This window comes from Mobula birostris, chromosome 1 (genome assembly GCF_030028105.1).
Source record: "Mobula birostris isolate sMobBir1 chromosome 1, sMobBir1.hap1, whole genome shotgun sequence".
In the NCBI taxonomy this organism is placed as follows: domain Eukaryota; kingdom Metazoa; phylum Chordata; class Chondrichthyes; order Myliobatiformes; family Myliobatidae; genus Mobula; species Mobula birostris.
The window spans coordinates 38731530-38744649 of NC_092370.1; the positions used below are offsets into that span (position 1 = coordinate 38731530).

At 39.3% G+C, this 13120-nt stretch overlaps 1 protein-coding gene across 1 annotated transcript in view; it reads right to left on the reverse strand.

Annotated features, from left to right (window-relative positions):
* Nucleotides 1–3681: 3681 nt before the first annotated feature.
* The window catches only part of mcmdc2 (minichromosome maintenance domain containing 2), a 68720-nt gene continuing 59281 nt past the window's right edge, over nt 3682–13120 (reverse strand). Inside the window, exons 11-14 of the mRNA XM_072254388.1 lie at nt 9138–9317; nt 5745–5887; nt 4110–4219; nt 3682–3947 (exon numbers count right to left, since the gene is read on the reverse strand). Of these exons, the coding sequence (XP_072110489.1) occupies nt 3781–3947; nt 4110–4219; nt 5745–5887; nt 9138–9317 (600 nt within the window). The 3' untranslated portion in view covers nt 3682–3780. The remainder of the gene's footprint in view (nt 3948–4109; nt 4220–5744; nt 5888–9137; nt 9318–13120) is intronic.

Below are 13120 nucleotides of genomic sequence, written 5' to 3' on the forward strand. Positions count from 1 at the left end.
CCTCAGCGAGTTCCGTGTTCGCCATGACGCGGAACTGTTCTTCCACTGTCTCCGTCTCCGAGCCTACTTCTTTGGCAGGGACTCTTCCACCCCCACCGATGACCCCTTCTCCCGTCTTCAACCCTCCTCCTCTTCATGGACACCCCGCTCTGGCCTTCTGCCTGCTCTGGATCTCTTTATTGCTAACTGCCGACGGGACATCAATCGTCTCAACTTCACCTCATCTTGTTCCCATTGCAGCCACACTCCTTTCGAACGCTGTGCTCTCCACTCCCTCCGCACTAATCCTAACCTTACTATAAAACCCGCCGTTAAGGGGGGTGCTGTTGTAGTCTGGCGTACTGACCTCTACCCTGCCGAGGCACAGCGACAACTCGCGGATACCTCCTCCTACTTACCCCTCGATCGTGACCCCACTAAGGAGCACCAGGCCATTCTCCCCCACACCATCCCCGACTTTATCCGCTCAGGGGATCTCCCATCCACTGCTACCAACCTCAGAGTTCCCACACCTCGCACTTCCCGTTTCTACCTCCTACCCAAGATCCACAAACCTGCCTGTCCTGGCAGACCTATCGTCTCAGCTTGCTCCTGCCCCACCGAACTCATTTCTGCATACCTCGACATGGTTCAATCCCTTCCTACCTATGCTCATGACACTTCTCACGCTCTTAAACTTTTCGATGATTTTAAGTTCCCTGGCCCCCACCGCTTTATTTTCACCAGTCCCTATATACTTCCATCCCCCATCAGGAAGGTCTCAAAGCTCTCTGCTTCTTTTTGGATTCCAGACCTAACCAGTTCCCCTCTACCACCACTCTGCTCCTTCTAGCGGAATTAGTCCTTACTCTTAATAATTTCTCCTTTGGCTCCTCCCACTTCCTCCAAACTAAAGGTGTAGCTATGGGCACCCGTATGGGTCCCAGCTATGCCTGCCTTTTTGTTGGCTTTGTGGAACAATCTATGTTCCAAACCTACTCTGGTATCCGTCCCTCACTTTTCCTTCACTACATCGACGACTGCATTGGCGCTGCTTCCTGCATACGTGCTGAGCTCGTTGACTTTATCAACCTTGCCTCCAACTTTCACCCTGCCCTCAAGTTTACCTGGTCCATTTGCGACACCTCCCCTTTCTAGATCTTTCTGTCTCTATCTCTGGAGACAGCTTATCTACTGATGTCTACTATAAGCCTACTGACTCTCACAGCTATCTGGACTATTCCTCTTCTCACCCTGTCTCTTGCAAGAATGCCATCCCCTTCTCGCAATTCCTCCATCTCCGCCGCATCTTCTGTCAGGGTGAGGCTTTTCATTCCAGGACAAGGGAGATGTCCTCCTTTTTTAAAGAAAGGGGCTTCCCTTCCTCCACCATCAACTCTGCTCTCAAACGCATCTCCCCCATTTCACGCACATCTGCTCTCACTCCATCCTCCCGCCACCCCACTAGGAATAGGGTTCCCCTGGTCCTCACCTACCACCCCACCAGCCTCCGGGTCCAACATATAATTCTCCGTAACTTCTGCCACCTCCAACGGGATCCCACCACTAAGCACATCTTTCCCTCCCCGCCTCTCTCTGCATTCCGCAGGGATCGCTCCCTACGCGACACCCTTGTCCATTCATCCCCCCCCATCCCTCCCCACTGATCTCCCTCCTGGCACTTATCCTTGTAAGTGGAACAAGTGCTACACATGCCCTTACACTTCCTCCCTCACCACCATTCAGGGCCCCAGACAGTCCTTCCAGGTGAGGCGACACTTCACCTGTGAGTCGGCTGGGGTGATATACTGCGTCCGGTGCTCCCGATGTGGCCTTTTATATATTGGCAAGACCCGACGCAGACTGGGAGACAGCTTTGCTGAACATCTACGCTCTGTCCACCAGAGAAAGCAGGATCTCCCAGTGGCCACACATTTTAATTCCACTTCCCATTCCCATTCTGACATGTCTATCCACGGCTGCCTCTACTGTAAAGATGAAGCCACGCTCAGGTTGGAGGAACAACACCTTATATTCCATCTGGGTAGCCTCCAACCTAATGGCATGAACATTGATGACTTTAACTTCCGCTAATGCCCCACCTCCCCCCGTACCCCATCCGTTATTTATTTATATACACACATTCTTTCTCTCACTCTCCTTTTTCTCCCTCTGTCCCTCTGACTATACCCCTTGCCCGTCCTCTGGGTTCCCCCCCCCTTTTCTTTCTCCCTAGACATCCTGTGTCATGATCCTCTCATATCCCTTTTGCCAATCACCTGTCCAGCTCTTGGCTCCATCCCTCCCCCTCCTGTCTTCTTCTATCATTTTGGATCTCCCCCTCCCCCTCCCACTTTCAAATCTCTTACTAGCTCTTCCTTCAGTTAGTCCTGACGAAGGGTCTCGGCCTGAAACGTCCACTGTACCTCTTCCTAGAGATGCTGCCTGGCCTGCTGCGTTCACCAGCAACTTTGATGTGTGTTGCTTAAGGCCAGTTTTGGTTAGGTAATAAGTGATGTCCTTCCCAGTGATTCATGCATGAAAAAATTAGAAAGCCATATGAAATTAAAGGACTGAAGTTCAAGCCCAGACAGCATCCCACAGACAAGTTGCTGGAGGATGTTCACAGAAAATTACAGTCTCACGGAAGCAATGGCCCTGATTACTTTTGTATATTCATACAAACAATCCTGCATTCACTCCTAAAAAAAATACTTGCCCTTAGCTGGTCTCTTGTCACAAACACAACACAGGTTCTGACAAGTATTGAGATTGTAACAGAAAATATTAGAAATCACATTTTAAGTTGTAGAGAAGGTGGTGGGAGAGATGGGGGACAAAGGCGTTATCTGAGACAGTGAATTCACTGCGGTTTAAGGTGCAGCATTCCTCTAACCCTGTAGGTCAATGGAGAGAGTTGGAAAATGAGAATAAGGCTATAAAACTTTTTAGAAGGTGATTTGTGTCATAGGTGCTGGTACTTCAGCTGTAAGGTTGTAAACTCCACTGTTTAATTTTGACTGCCAGGTAAAACAGTATAAATTATCCCTACAAAGGCTAATATTTGGAAACAGAACATAATTGAAACTTGAGCATCAATATCCTGAAACTGTAGAAAAATATATATTTTTGTAGCCTACTGATCCTCCTATGTATTATAGAAGCAAGGCAGCACGAAGTATTTACCACAAAACTAGAAGTGACGCCATTTGCTGGAATGATTAATATTACTGAACACAAGGAGATGGCTATAGTCCACCTAGTTTGCAATGGCAGAAAATTGCAGAAGTAGGCAAATTAAGTACTTTGTGTTTATTCTTGCAGTTTATTTGTTTGAATAGAAAACTATGCTGAAGCACAGAATTTTAAAAGAACTAACTAAAAATTCAAATAAAACAAGTGGATTCCACACTTGTTTACAGTAACTGAAGATCAACACAATAACCTGTTCTCTAAATCCCATTACAACTTTCTTCTCTAAACTTCGGTCTTGTAAAAAAATCAAATTGGATCATTACATTCAATACCAAACATTAAAGTATTAAAATTTTGTCTCAATTTATTTTAATGTGATTGAATAATAAATATTAAATAATAGCATTTATTTTTGTAATGCTAAGTTATATAATAGGATATAATAAATATTTCTTTTGACAATATCGTTGTCAAGTTATTTTGTGAAGATATTTTAAAATTGTTGGTATTCATTACATATTAATATTTGCAAAAAAGTTTTAGTAAAATGCAACAATATTGATTAGCAGACTCCTAGTACAATGCAGATTAAATTTCTGTTTCAAATTATTCTTCAGCAAAATACAAAGACATCCCAGGGGAATATGTTAAGCAGAACTGTAGTAGTTGTTGATGGAATTGTGCCAAATATATATCCCTTTGATTTAAGCTGTGCTCATCACACCGATCAAATGGAAATATTGCATTGGGAGACACACAGAGCACTGAAGCACCTACAAAAAATAATATAAATTAATTCAATCTATCATTAGGAATCATGTCGTCCTACTTTTTTCAGCACACAGACTTTATTCAAACCTACAAATTACATTATTCTTTTCAGATTACAATTTGGAATTGATATTCTTGTTCAAGGTACTCTTTGTTATCTTTACCATGCCGTGCAGTAATGGAAATCTCGTATAGTAAAATCGCAATGACAGCATCTTGTTCCAGTACTTTGTCTCTCAGACTGAGTTTGGTATGTGCTTCAGATAAAGACATTCTGGCAATTTAGAAAAAGATTGAGAAATTTCAAACATAAATTATCTAGATATTGCTCCAATGAAAATGAATATATCTGCACATTCACAAGTAACCTTTCCACCATTTATTTTTAAAAGTGGAATGAACAAATAGCAGTGAACGCATATTATAATTAAACAATAAACTGCAAGAACAAACAGATATTTGATTTACTTATAACTTAATTTTGCTTAAACTTCTTTTATGTATATTTTGAAATTGGATTCAGTCTCTTCTCTCATTCAATAATCCCAATCTCAAATGTAACAAAATTTCCAATATATCTGTAGCCTCAGCAGGAATCACCACTATTTTAAAGTATATATACATGTTATGACATCAGCACTTTAATCATTTAATTTTTAAAACATGTTTTTCAGTCTCAAGGAGCCTAGGATCTATGCTTCAACTTTGGGTAATACTATTTCAAGAGATACCAAAGTCCTAAGTGCCGATCAATTGACCTATCAGAGGCGAAGGGTTAGTAGTTTCTCACACCAATGCACTATCTTTGTAACAATGTTATATAATAGGATATAATGCTTCTTTTGACAATATCCTTGCCAAGTAATTTTGTGACGATATTTTAAAATAAGTTTATATGCAGTTTAAACTTGCTTTAACAATCATATGCAGTAAAACTAATCTGGTGTTTGGCATCTGACTCGATCAGTGGTTTGCAGTCTGAGACATGGGCTTGGAACATGAGCTGCTACAGCCTAGGGTCTGGTCGGCGGGCTAGAACGTGAATAAGGTTCAATGCTGAGGCCTGGAGTGCTTCTATGTTTTGACAAGCTGAAATTCCAGATGAAGCTCTCCAGATTCTATTTTTTACTATATTTAAATTCATCAGAGCTTTTCTGCTCTTTTTAATTTCATTGTTTTCACTGAAAAAATTATGTAACATGTTAAAAATTAAAGTGCTGGGCTATTTCATCTGAATAACATCTGATAATCCAGAAAATTTGCTAGTCTGAAGTGAGGGCTTTAATGCCATTAGTTGGTTGGAAACATAGTGCTAAATATAGTACAATTCAACAGTAAAAACTCCTTTAGGACCAAAAAAAAACAGAAAATGAAATGCTTTTGTATATATGTGAAAACAGATTATCTGTTTATTAAAAAGACAATTGCCCTGAAAGATATCACACTGGACCTGCTTTGTATTTCCAGCATTTTATATTTTATTTCAGGTTTTCACTATTTAGGTTATTTTATGTTTGGATTAGCACATTGCAATTTATAGAAGTTAGTCTTGTAAGCATGTTGCATACCTACAGTACCGTGCCTTGAGGAATAAACACTTCATTAGCTGCACAGTACTTGGGGGTATTCCAGAAAGGCCATTAAATGACACAATATAAATGCTTTTCTATTTACCTTGCATATGTACTCTGTACCTGCAGTATAAACTTGCTTTAACAATCAGTTCTTAATGTAGTAAGGACAATGTAGATCATTTTGCTAAATACTAATAGTTAATAACTTTAAAATAAAGTACTTACAATGTTTTCAATGCAGTTGTAGAAATTTTAGATCCATGAACAGGATCAGTTCGAACTCTCCTGCTTGCAGTGTAATACCCCTGTATAAGTCTTTCTGCTTTGATAGTAAGTGCAACTTCCTGATTTCTGGCAAATGCTAACAGCTGATCAAATATATTTTAGGTTAGTAGTTGCAGTCATTCACAGACTGATTAAAGAGCTGATTCACAAATACTTTTTTGTCACTGTATAATTATTAGAAATAGTGTAATTAAGTACTAATGATATATAAATCATTTTCAGTGTTGCTTCGTACTCGGTGTAACACAATGTTTTCATTTAAATCGATTGCTTTCTTCATTGTAATGCACAGAAAATGTTGGAGGAACTCAGCAGGTCAGGCAACTTGAATGGAAAGGAATACAATGTCGAGACTTAGGCGAGACCCTTCATCAGGACTCGAAAGGAAGGGGGAAGAAGCTGGAATAAGAAAGTGAGGGAGAAAAAGGTGTACAAACTGTTAGGTGATACAGGTGGGGAGAAGAGAAGAGGTAAGAGGGGCAAAATAGGTCATAGAAAAAGAGGGAAGGGAAGGGAGAAATTACAGAAAGTTATGAAATTGATGTTCATGCTATTAGGCCATCAGGTTGGAGGCTGGCCGGATGGGATATGTGGACGTGACCTGGTGTTCCCTCAAACCTTGTGGGAGGCAAGTGCAGAAATTGCAGAGGCCCTAGCAGAGAATATTTAAATCATCCTTAGCAACATGTGAGTCATTGAAAAGTACAGCACAGAAACAGTCCCTTTGGCCCAACTGGTCCATGCACCAAGACCATAGACCTCTATATCCCCTACCATCCATCCAAACTACTCTTTAAACATTGTAATCGAACTCACGAGCACCACTTGTGCTGATTCTACGCTCTCACGACCCTTTGAGTGAAGGTTTCCCTTCATGTTTGCCTTAAACGTTTCACCTCTCACCCTTAATCTATGACCTCCAGTTGTAGTCCCACACAACCTCAATGGGAAAAGCCTGCTTGCGTTTACCCTATCCGTAACCATCATAATTTTGTATACCTCTATCAAATCTCCTTTCAATCTTCTCTGTTCCAAGGAATAAAGTCCTAACTTACTCAATCTTTCCTTATACTCAGGTCCTCCATACCTGGCAACATCCTTGTAAAATTTTCTCTAGAGGTACTGGATGATTGGAGGGTAGCTCATGTTGCTCACCTGTTTATAGGCCGTTGAACCTGGCATCAGTAGTTGGAAAGTTATTTGAAGACGTTATAAGGGACTAGATATGAGTATTTGGATAGACATGGACTGATTAGGGATAGTCAGCATAGCTGTGTACAGGGTAGGTTGTGTCTAACCAATCTTACAGAGTTTTTCAGGGAAGTTGATGAAGACAAGGTAGTGAATGTTGCCTACATGGACTTTAGCAAGGTGTTTGACAAGGTCCCGCATAGGAGGTTTAGTTACTCGGCATTCAAGATGAGGTAGTAAATTGGATTAGACATTAGGTGTATGGGAGAAGCCAGAGAGTGGTAATAGAGGGTTGCCTCTGTGACTGGAACCCTATGACTAGTGGCATGTCGCAGGGATTGGTGCTGGGTCCGTTGTTGTCTGTCATCTATATCATTGATCTGGATGATAATGTGGTTAACTGGATCAGCAAGTTTGCGGATGACACTAAGATTGGGGGTGTAGCAGACAGCGAGGAAGACTATCATGGCTTACAGCAGAATCTGGACCAGCTGGAAAAATGGGCTGAAAAATAGCAGATGGAATTTAATGCAGGCAAGTGTGAGATGATGCACTTTGGTAGGACCAGCCAGGGTAGGTTTTACACGGTGATTGTTTGGGCACTGAGGAATGCAGTAGAACAAAGGGATCTGGGAATACAGGTCCATAATTCATTGGAAGTGGCGTCACACTTTTTTCCTAAAAATTAAGCCTGATTGCAACCAGTGCAATAGTTCTTTTGTAGATTGATTTTACACTAACAAAATCTCAATAGTCAGCTCATATTTAGTTTGTTCAAGCTCCAAGGCGCTGTATTGAATTGATCTGATATTTACTTGTTAATAAATTAGTATTAATATACACATTTTATACCTTTGCAAATCTTCAAAATTAATTCTCATAGCAATAGTGTAAAGGTAATCCATCATTAAGTTTTATATGAACAAAAGCTAAACAAGTTACAATACAAATGATCAAACGATTTTGCTTAGGACCCTAAAGTAAATTGGCCTGATCATAATTCTTACAATCACATTCTGTTGTATCCTTTCTCAATAGTTATTTTTTAGTCTTTGTTTTCATGTTCCTAGGTTCATCTACACAGACCTAGCTTTTATCACCTGTCAAACTTGAGATAGATTTTGACAATGACTATAGGAGATAATTCCAAGAATTAAAGTTGGCCATCTTATAAAGGCCAGTTGGATTTGTATTAGGAATTGAGCAGTTTAACATCAGTGGGACCATTCTTGGGTCCATGAGGGCCAACTGTTATGGAAAAAATTTCTGAGGCCAGATGCAGCAGTAACAACAGAAGATAGGACAGACTGCCATTGGTCTTTATTTATCCCCTCTATCGCTGTTTTTTTCCCTTCCAACCCTAACTCTATTACTACCAAATATGTGCTGCTTCCTGGCTGACTTATTCCCACTGTTCCTATAATTCCAACAACCGTTAGAAACATTGATTTATCCATATGAGGCCTGACTCAACAGTAGCAATCAGATTGAAGCCTGTTCCAGGACATAGTTCAGGCTTCCAGACACTGGCTTCAGTGAGATTTGATGTACAAACTTGGTGCTTATTTCTAGCAACGTTTCTTTTCAAAAATGAATTAGAGCATTGACACTTTTCCATAAAATATTATTAATAAAGAAGGAAGATACAAATTTATTTGAGAAATGGGTTTAGAGCCAAATCCAAAATAGAAATTGAAAAAAATTAAAACAAGATGATGAAAATTTGAATTAGAAGCAGAATATGCTGGGGGTGGGGGAATGTCATGTCAATGGCATGTCTAGGAGAAAAAAAACTAGGCTAACATATTGGACTGAAGATTCTTACTCGGAACTTTAGTAACAAAGAGGTAACTTCTCAGGTGAGGAGTCTGTTTCTTATTCTGTTGATGCTACCTGATTCGCTGAATGTTTTTAGCAATTTTTGTTTTTTGTTAATTTAGAAGTTGCTCTAGAAATACTGTATTCCTCTTACAGATGTTCTTTAATATTTCCTTTACGATTATTACAGCTGTATTATGCAGAAGATGAAGAGGATGTAAAATGAAGAAGCAGTTTGATAGTTATACATGATTTTAAAAGCACATGGAGTAGCAAGGTATATTCTATTTAATGTGACTATCTTGTCTATGTTCTCATATATACCTCTTCATAGTCCTGTGTTGTAAACTGCTGTAGTGCTGGATAAAGGGCTTTGCCTTGGTGCATGGCTTCATTCAGTTTGTGCTGTATGAGATGCATAGGAGATTGATAATTGGAAGATTCACTGCAGTAAATCATTAAATCAAAGCCATCAACCAGATTAGCTGGAACTGAATTTAAATCCTAAAATTTATGGAAACCAAACAAAAAAAATCATAACATGTTGTTAATGAAGGAAAAGTGTAACAGGTAGAACAGGTGTTTGTGTTGATTTCCATTTGAAAATGTAGTAATTATTAACCCACATTTCATGCAACCAAATCAGTAAATGGGGCCTAATGAATAAATGTTAATTTAAATGAGTTCAAGGGGATTCCCAACACTGTCCACCTCTGCCTACTGAATTACCATCCATCTCTTTTTGCCAACCAAAACAACATATTATTAATTATCATATATATAATTTTATTGAGAAGGTAGGTGGCTTGGTTAGTAATTATGCAGAAGCTTGTATGGTGTTCCCACCCATTACAGAGGAGTTGCCCCCTAGAAAACACTATATGCAACTCTATGTCCCCCCATTGAATCCCATGATATGTGGAGATGTGTTCTTATGGGAAGTTTTTCTCTCATCAGTAAATCTGTTCCTTGTGAATATGTTACGGTTGAATGAAAAATTTGCTAGGTTGCACTTGGGAGTATTGTGTACTACTTGACACCACACTACAGGAAATACATGATTATGGTAGAGGGGTGCAGAAATAGATCAATAAGGATGTCTGGAGGTCTTGAGTTATAAGGAGAGTTTGGATAGGAAGTGTTTGTGTAACCTGAAGCAAAAGAGACTGCGAGGCAACGTAATAAAGATATATAAAATTATGAGAGGCATAGACAGGGTAGATGGCCAGAGTCTATTTTGTGTGCTAAACGGATCCAAAGCTACAGGGCAGAGATTTAATGTGAGGGAGAGAAGATTTAAAAGGGATATGAGGAGTAAACCCTTCATCCCAAGAGTGTTATTATCTGGAATGAGCTGCCAGAGGAAATAGTGGAGGCAGAAGAACAACAACATTTATGAGGCATCTAGACAGGTACTTGGCTGAGAGGTCAAACAGAGATATGGAAGATAGGGAATTAATACAGACAAGTGGGATGGGTATAGACATGATAGTCAGCATTGACATGTTGGCTGAAGGGCCTATTTTTATGCTGTACAATTTTGTGACATTTTAAAAAAGCCTAAAATAGGAATCTGCTCATTTTATTGACTCGTAAAAGAGTTAAAACAATAAGTGGAAAATAGTTACCAGTTTATATGTTTTTTTTAAATACTAGTGTCTTGGTACTGTAGCCCTAATATATTTGTGCAGCCTCTGACTGCAGTTACTTCGACTCCCTACTGTTAAAGTACTGGTGCAGGGCCAGGTGCCATGGTGGATATACTACCCTCAAAATTTATAAATAGGGAGTATGATTTATGAAAGCAGTTGCTGAATTAATATAAAAAGAGCCAAGGCATATCAATGACAGCATAGAACTCATATTGATATCAATGACGGCGTAGGACTCATATCGGTATCAATGACAGCGCAGGACTCATATCGGTATCAATGACAGCGTAGGACTCATATCGGTATCAATGACAGCGTAGGACTCATATTGGGGAGGGGTGATCCATTCTTATCCATTCAGCATCTTCTTCTATACTGAGTCAATGAAATTGTAATTAAAACTGAATGCAAAACTTTAAAAAGCTTCCAAACTGTACACATCATGCTCAACCTTTACCTCATTCAATAAATGTTACATGATGCAACAGTATATCTCACATTTAAATTTTATAATGTGGTAATCTTTTGTCCCATTCACTTGTTTTACTGGCTCTTCCTCATTTATCCCTGTGATTGGCAACAAACATCATCTTCTATATACTAAGATGTTAATTTCATTTCAGACTCTGTCTGCACCCAAAAACACAAGACTAAGAATAGATTCAGTCCATTTAATCCTTTCTTTGTATTCAACCATGAAACTAAAGCTCGAAAAATGAGCTAATTAGAGAAAATGTGAATTTTTTCTTTAATTTCCTTTTTTTGTTTTTAGGACTTTGAATTAGTAGCACTGTCTGCATTTATTGCCCAGAACACATTCCTTCTGTGGAAAACATTCCCACAGTACTACTGGGAAGGAAAAGATTTGAATTCCTTTGGATCAGGCCACATTTTAACATAAACAGATAATTACACCAAAATTGTAAAACAGAAAGCTCACTGGAAGGCACACTCTTACAGTGGTAAAACTCATGCTTGTGTTCACAAAATCTTAAATTCTTAATTCCAACTAAGATATCCTAGGAATGCATTATGCAAACACAAAGTGCTTTTCTTTTGGGAAAGGCAGCATAAATGAAAGAAGCTGGGCATGGAGTAGTTTTCTGAATGAAAAAACCAGAAGCATGAATTCCCTGGATATTCTATTCAGGACATATTTTAAGATTTGTCTACAGGTTCTTGTTTGCAACAGCCACACTTCCCATCTTCTTTTGACATACGGTTCCACAACTCCAAGTAAACAAAGCTTCAATGAAAAGAAATTATAAAAATTCTGTGCAAAACAGCTCCATGAAAGATGTTTTTGATCCACCCTTGAAAGCATATGCAGCACTCACCAACAGTTCTCTTCCTGTTCAGTTAAAACCAGATGGTAGGAATTAGGTTTATAGTTTAAAATTATCTTTATTTCACGCCTACCACAAAACTGAGGATGAAACATTTCCTCTGTAAATAATTACATACCACTAAAAAAAACTACACAAAATGCTGAAAATATTCAGCATCTGTGGGGATTTTTTTTAAAACTGAGTGACAAAATAGACAGGAGAGAAGAACCTGGAAAGATCAGTGAATGTGTGGAAATCAGAGGTGGTTTCAAAAGATTCAACGTGAAAGATTTTCCATCCTGCATTTGTGCCTTTTACAAAATGACTTACAAAATTCACTATTCTAAACCTACAAGCTGGCTTTTAGAGCAGCTTGTGGTTAATCCCACTAGAGGATCAGCTGTTCTGTATTGGGCATTGTGTAATGAACCAGAATTGATTAGAGACCTTTAATTAGAAATTAAAGGAATCCTTGGGGGGGCAGTGATCATAATATGATAGAATTCACCCTGCAATTTGAAAGAGCGAAGTTACAGATGTATCCATATTGCAGTGGAGTAATGGGAATTACAGAGGCCTGAGAGAGGAGCTGGCCAAATTTGTTTGGAAGGGGACACTAGCAGGGATGACGGCAGAGCAGAAATTGCTGGAATTTCTGGGAGCAATTCCTAAGGCACAGGATAGATAATAGATACTTCCCAATGAAGAAGTTTTCTAAAGGCAGGATGCTGCAACTGTAGCTAACAAGGAAAGTCAAAACCAACATAAAAGTGAGAGAGGGCATATAACAGAACAAAAATTAGTGGGAAGTAAGAGGATTGGGAAACCAACAGAAGACAACTAAAAAAGTCATAAAGAGAGAAAAGATGAAATACAAAAGTAAGCTAACCAATAATATTAAAGAGGATATGAAAAGTTTCTTAAGTATAAGAGAGTAATAGAGAGGTGAGAGTAGATATCGCACCGCTGGAAAGCGATGCTGGAGGGGTAGTAATGGGGGACAAACTGAATATGTATTTTGCATCAGTTTTTACTGTGGAAGATATGAGCAATATGCCGGAAGTTCGAGAGTGTCAGGGAGCAGAAGTGAGTGAAGTTGCCATTACTAGAGAGAAGGCACTTAGGGTCTTTGAAAAGTCTGAACATAGATAAATCATCTGAACCAGATGGTCTACACACTAGGGTTTTGAAAGAGGTGGCTGAAGTGATTGTGGAGGCATTAGTAATGATCTTTCAAGAATCAATAGATTCCAATATGGTTCTAGAGGACTGGAAAATTGCAAATGTCACTTCATTCTTCAAGAAGAGAGAGAGACAGACAAAAGGA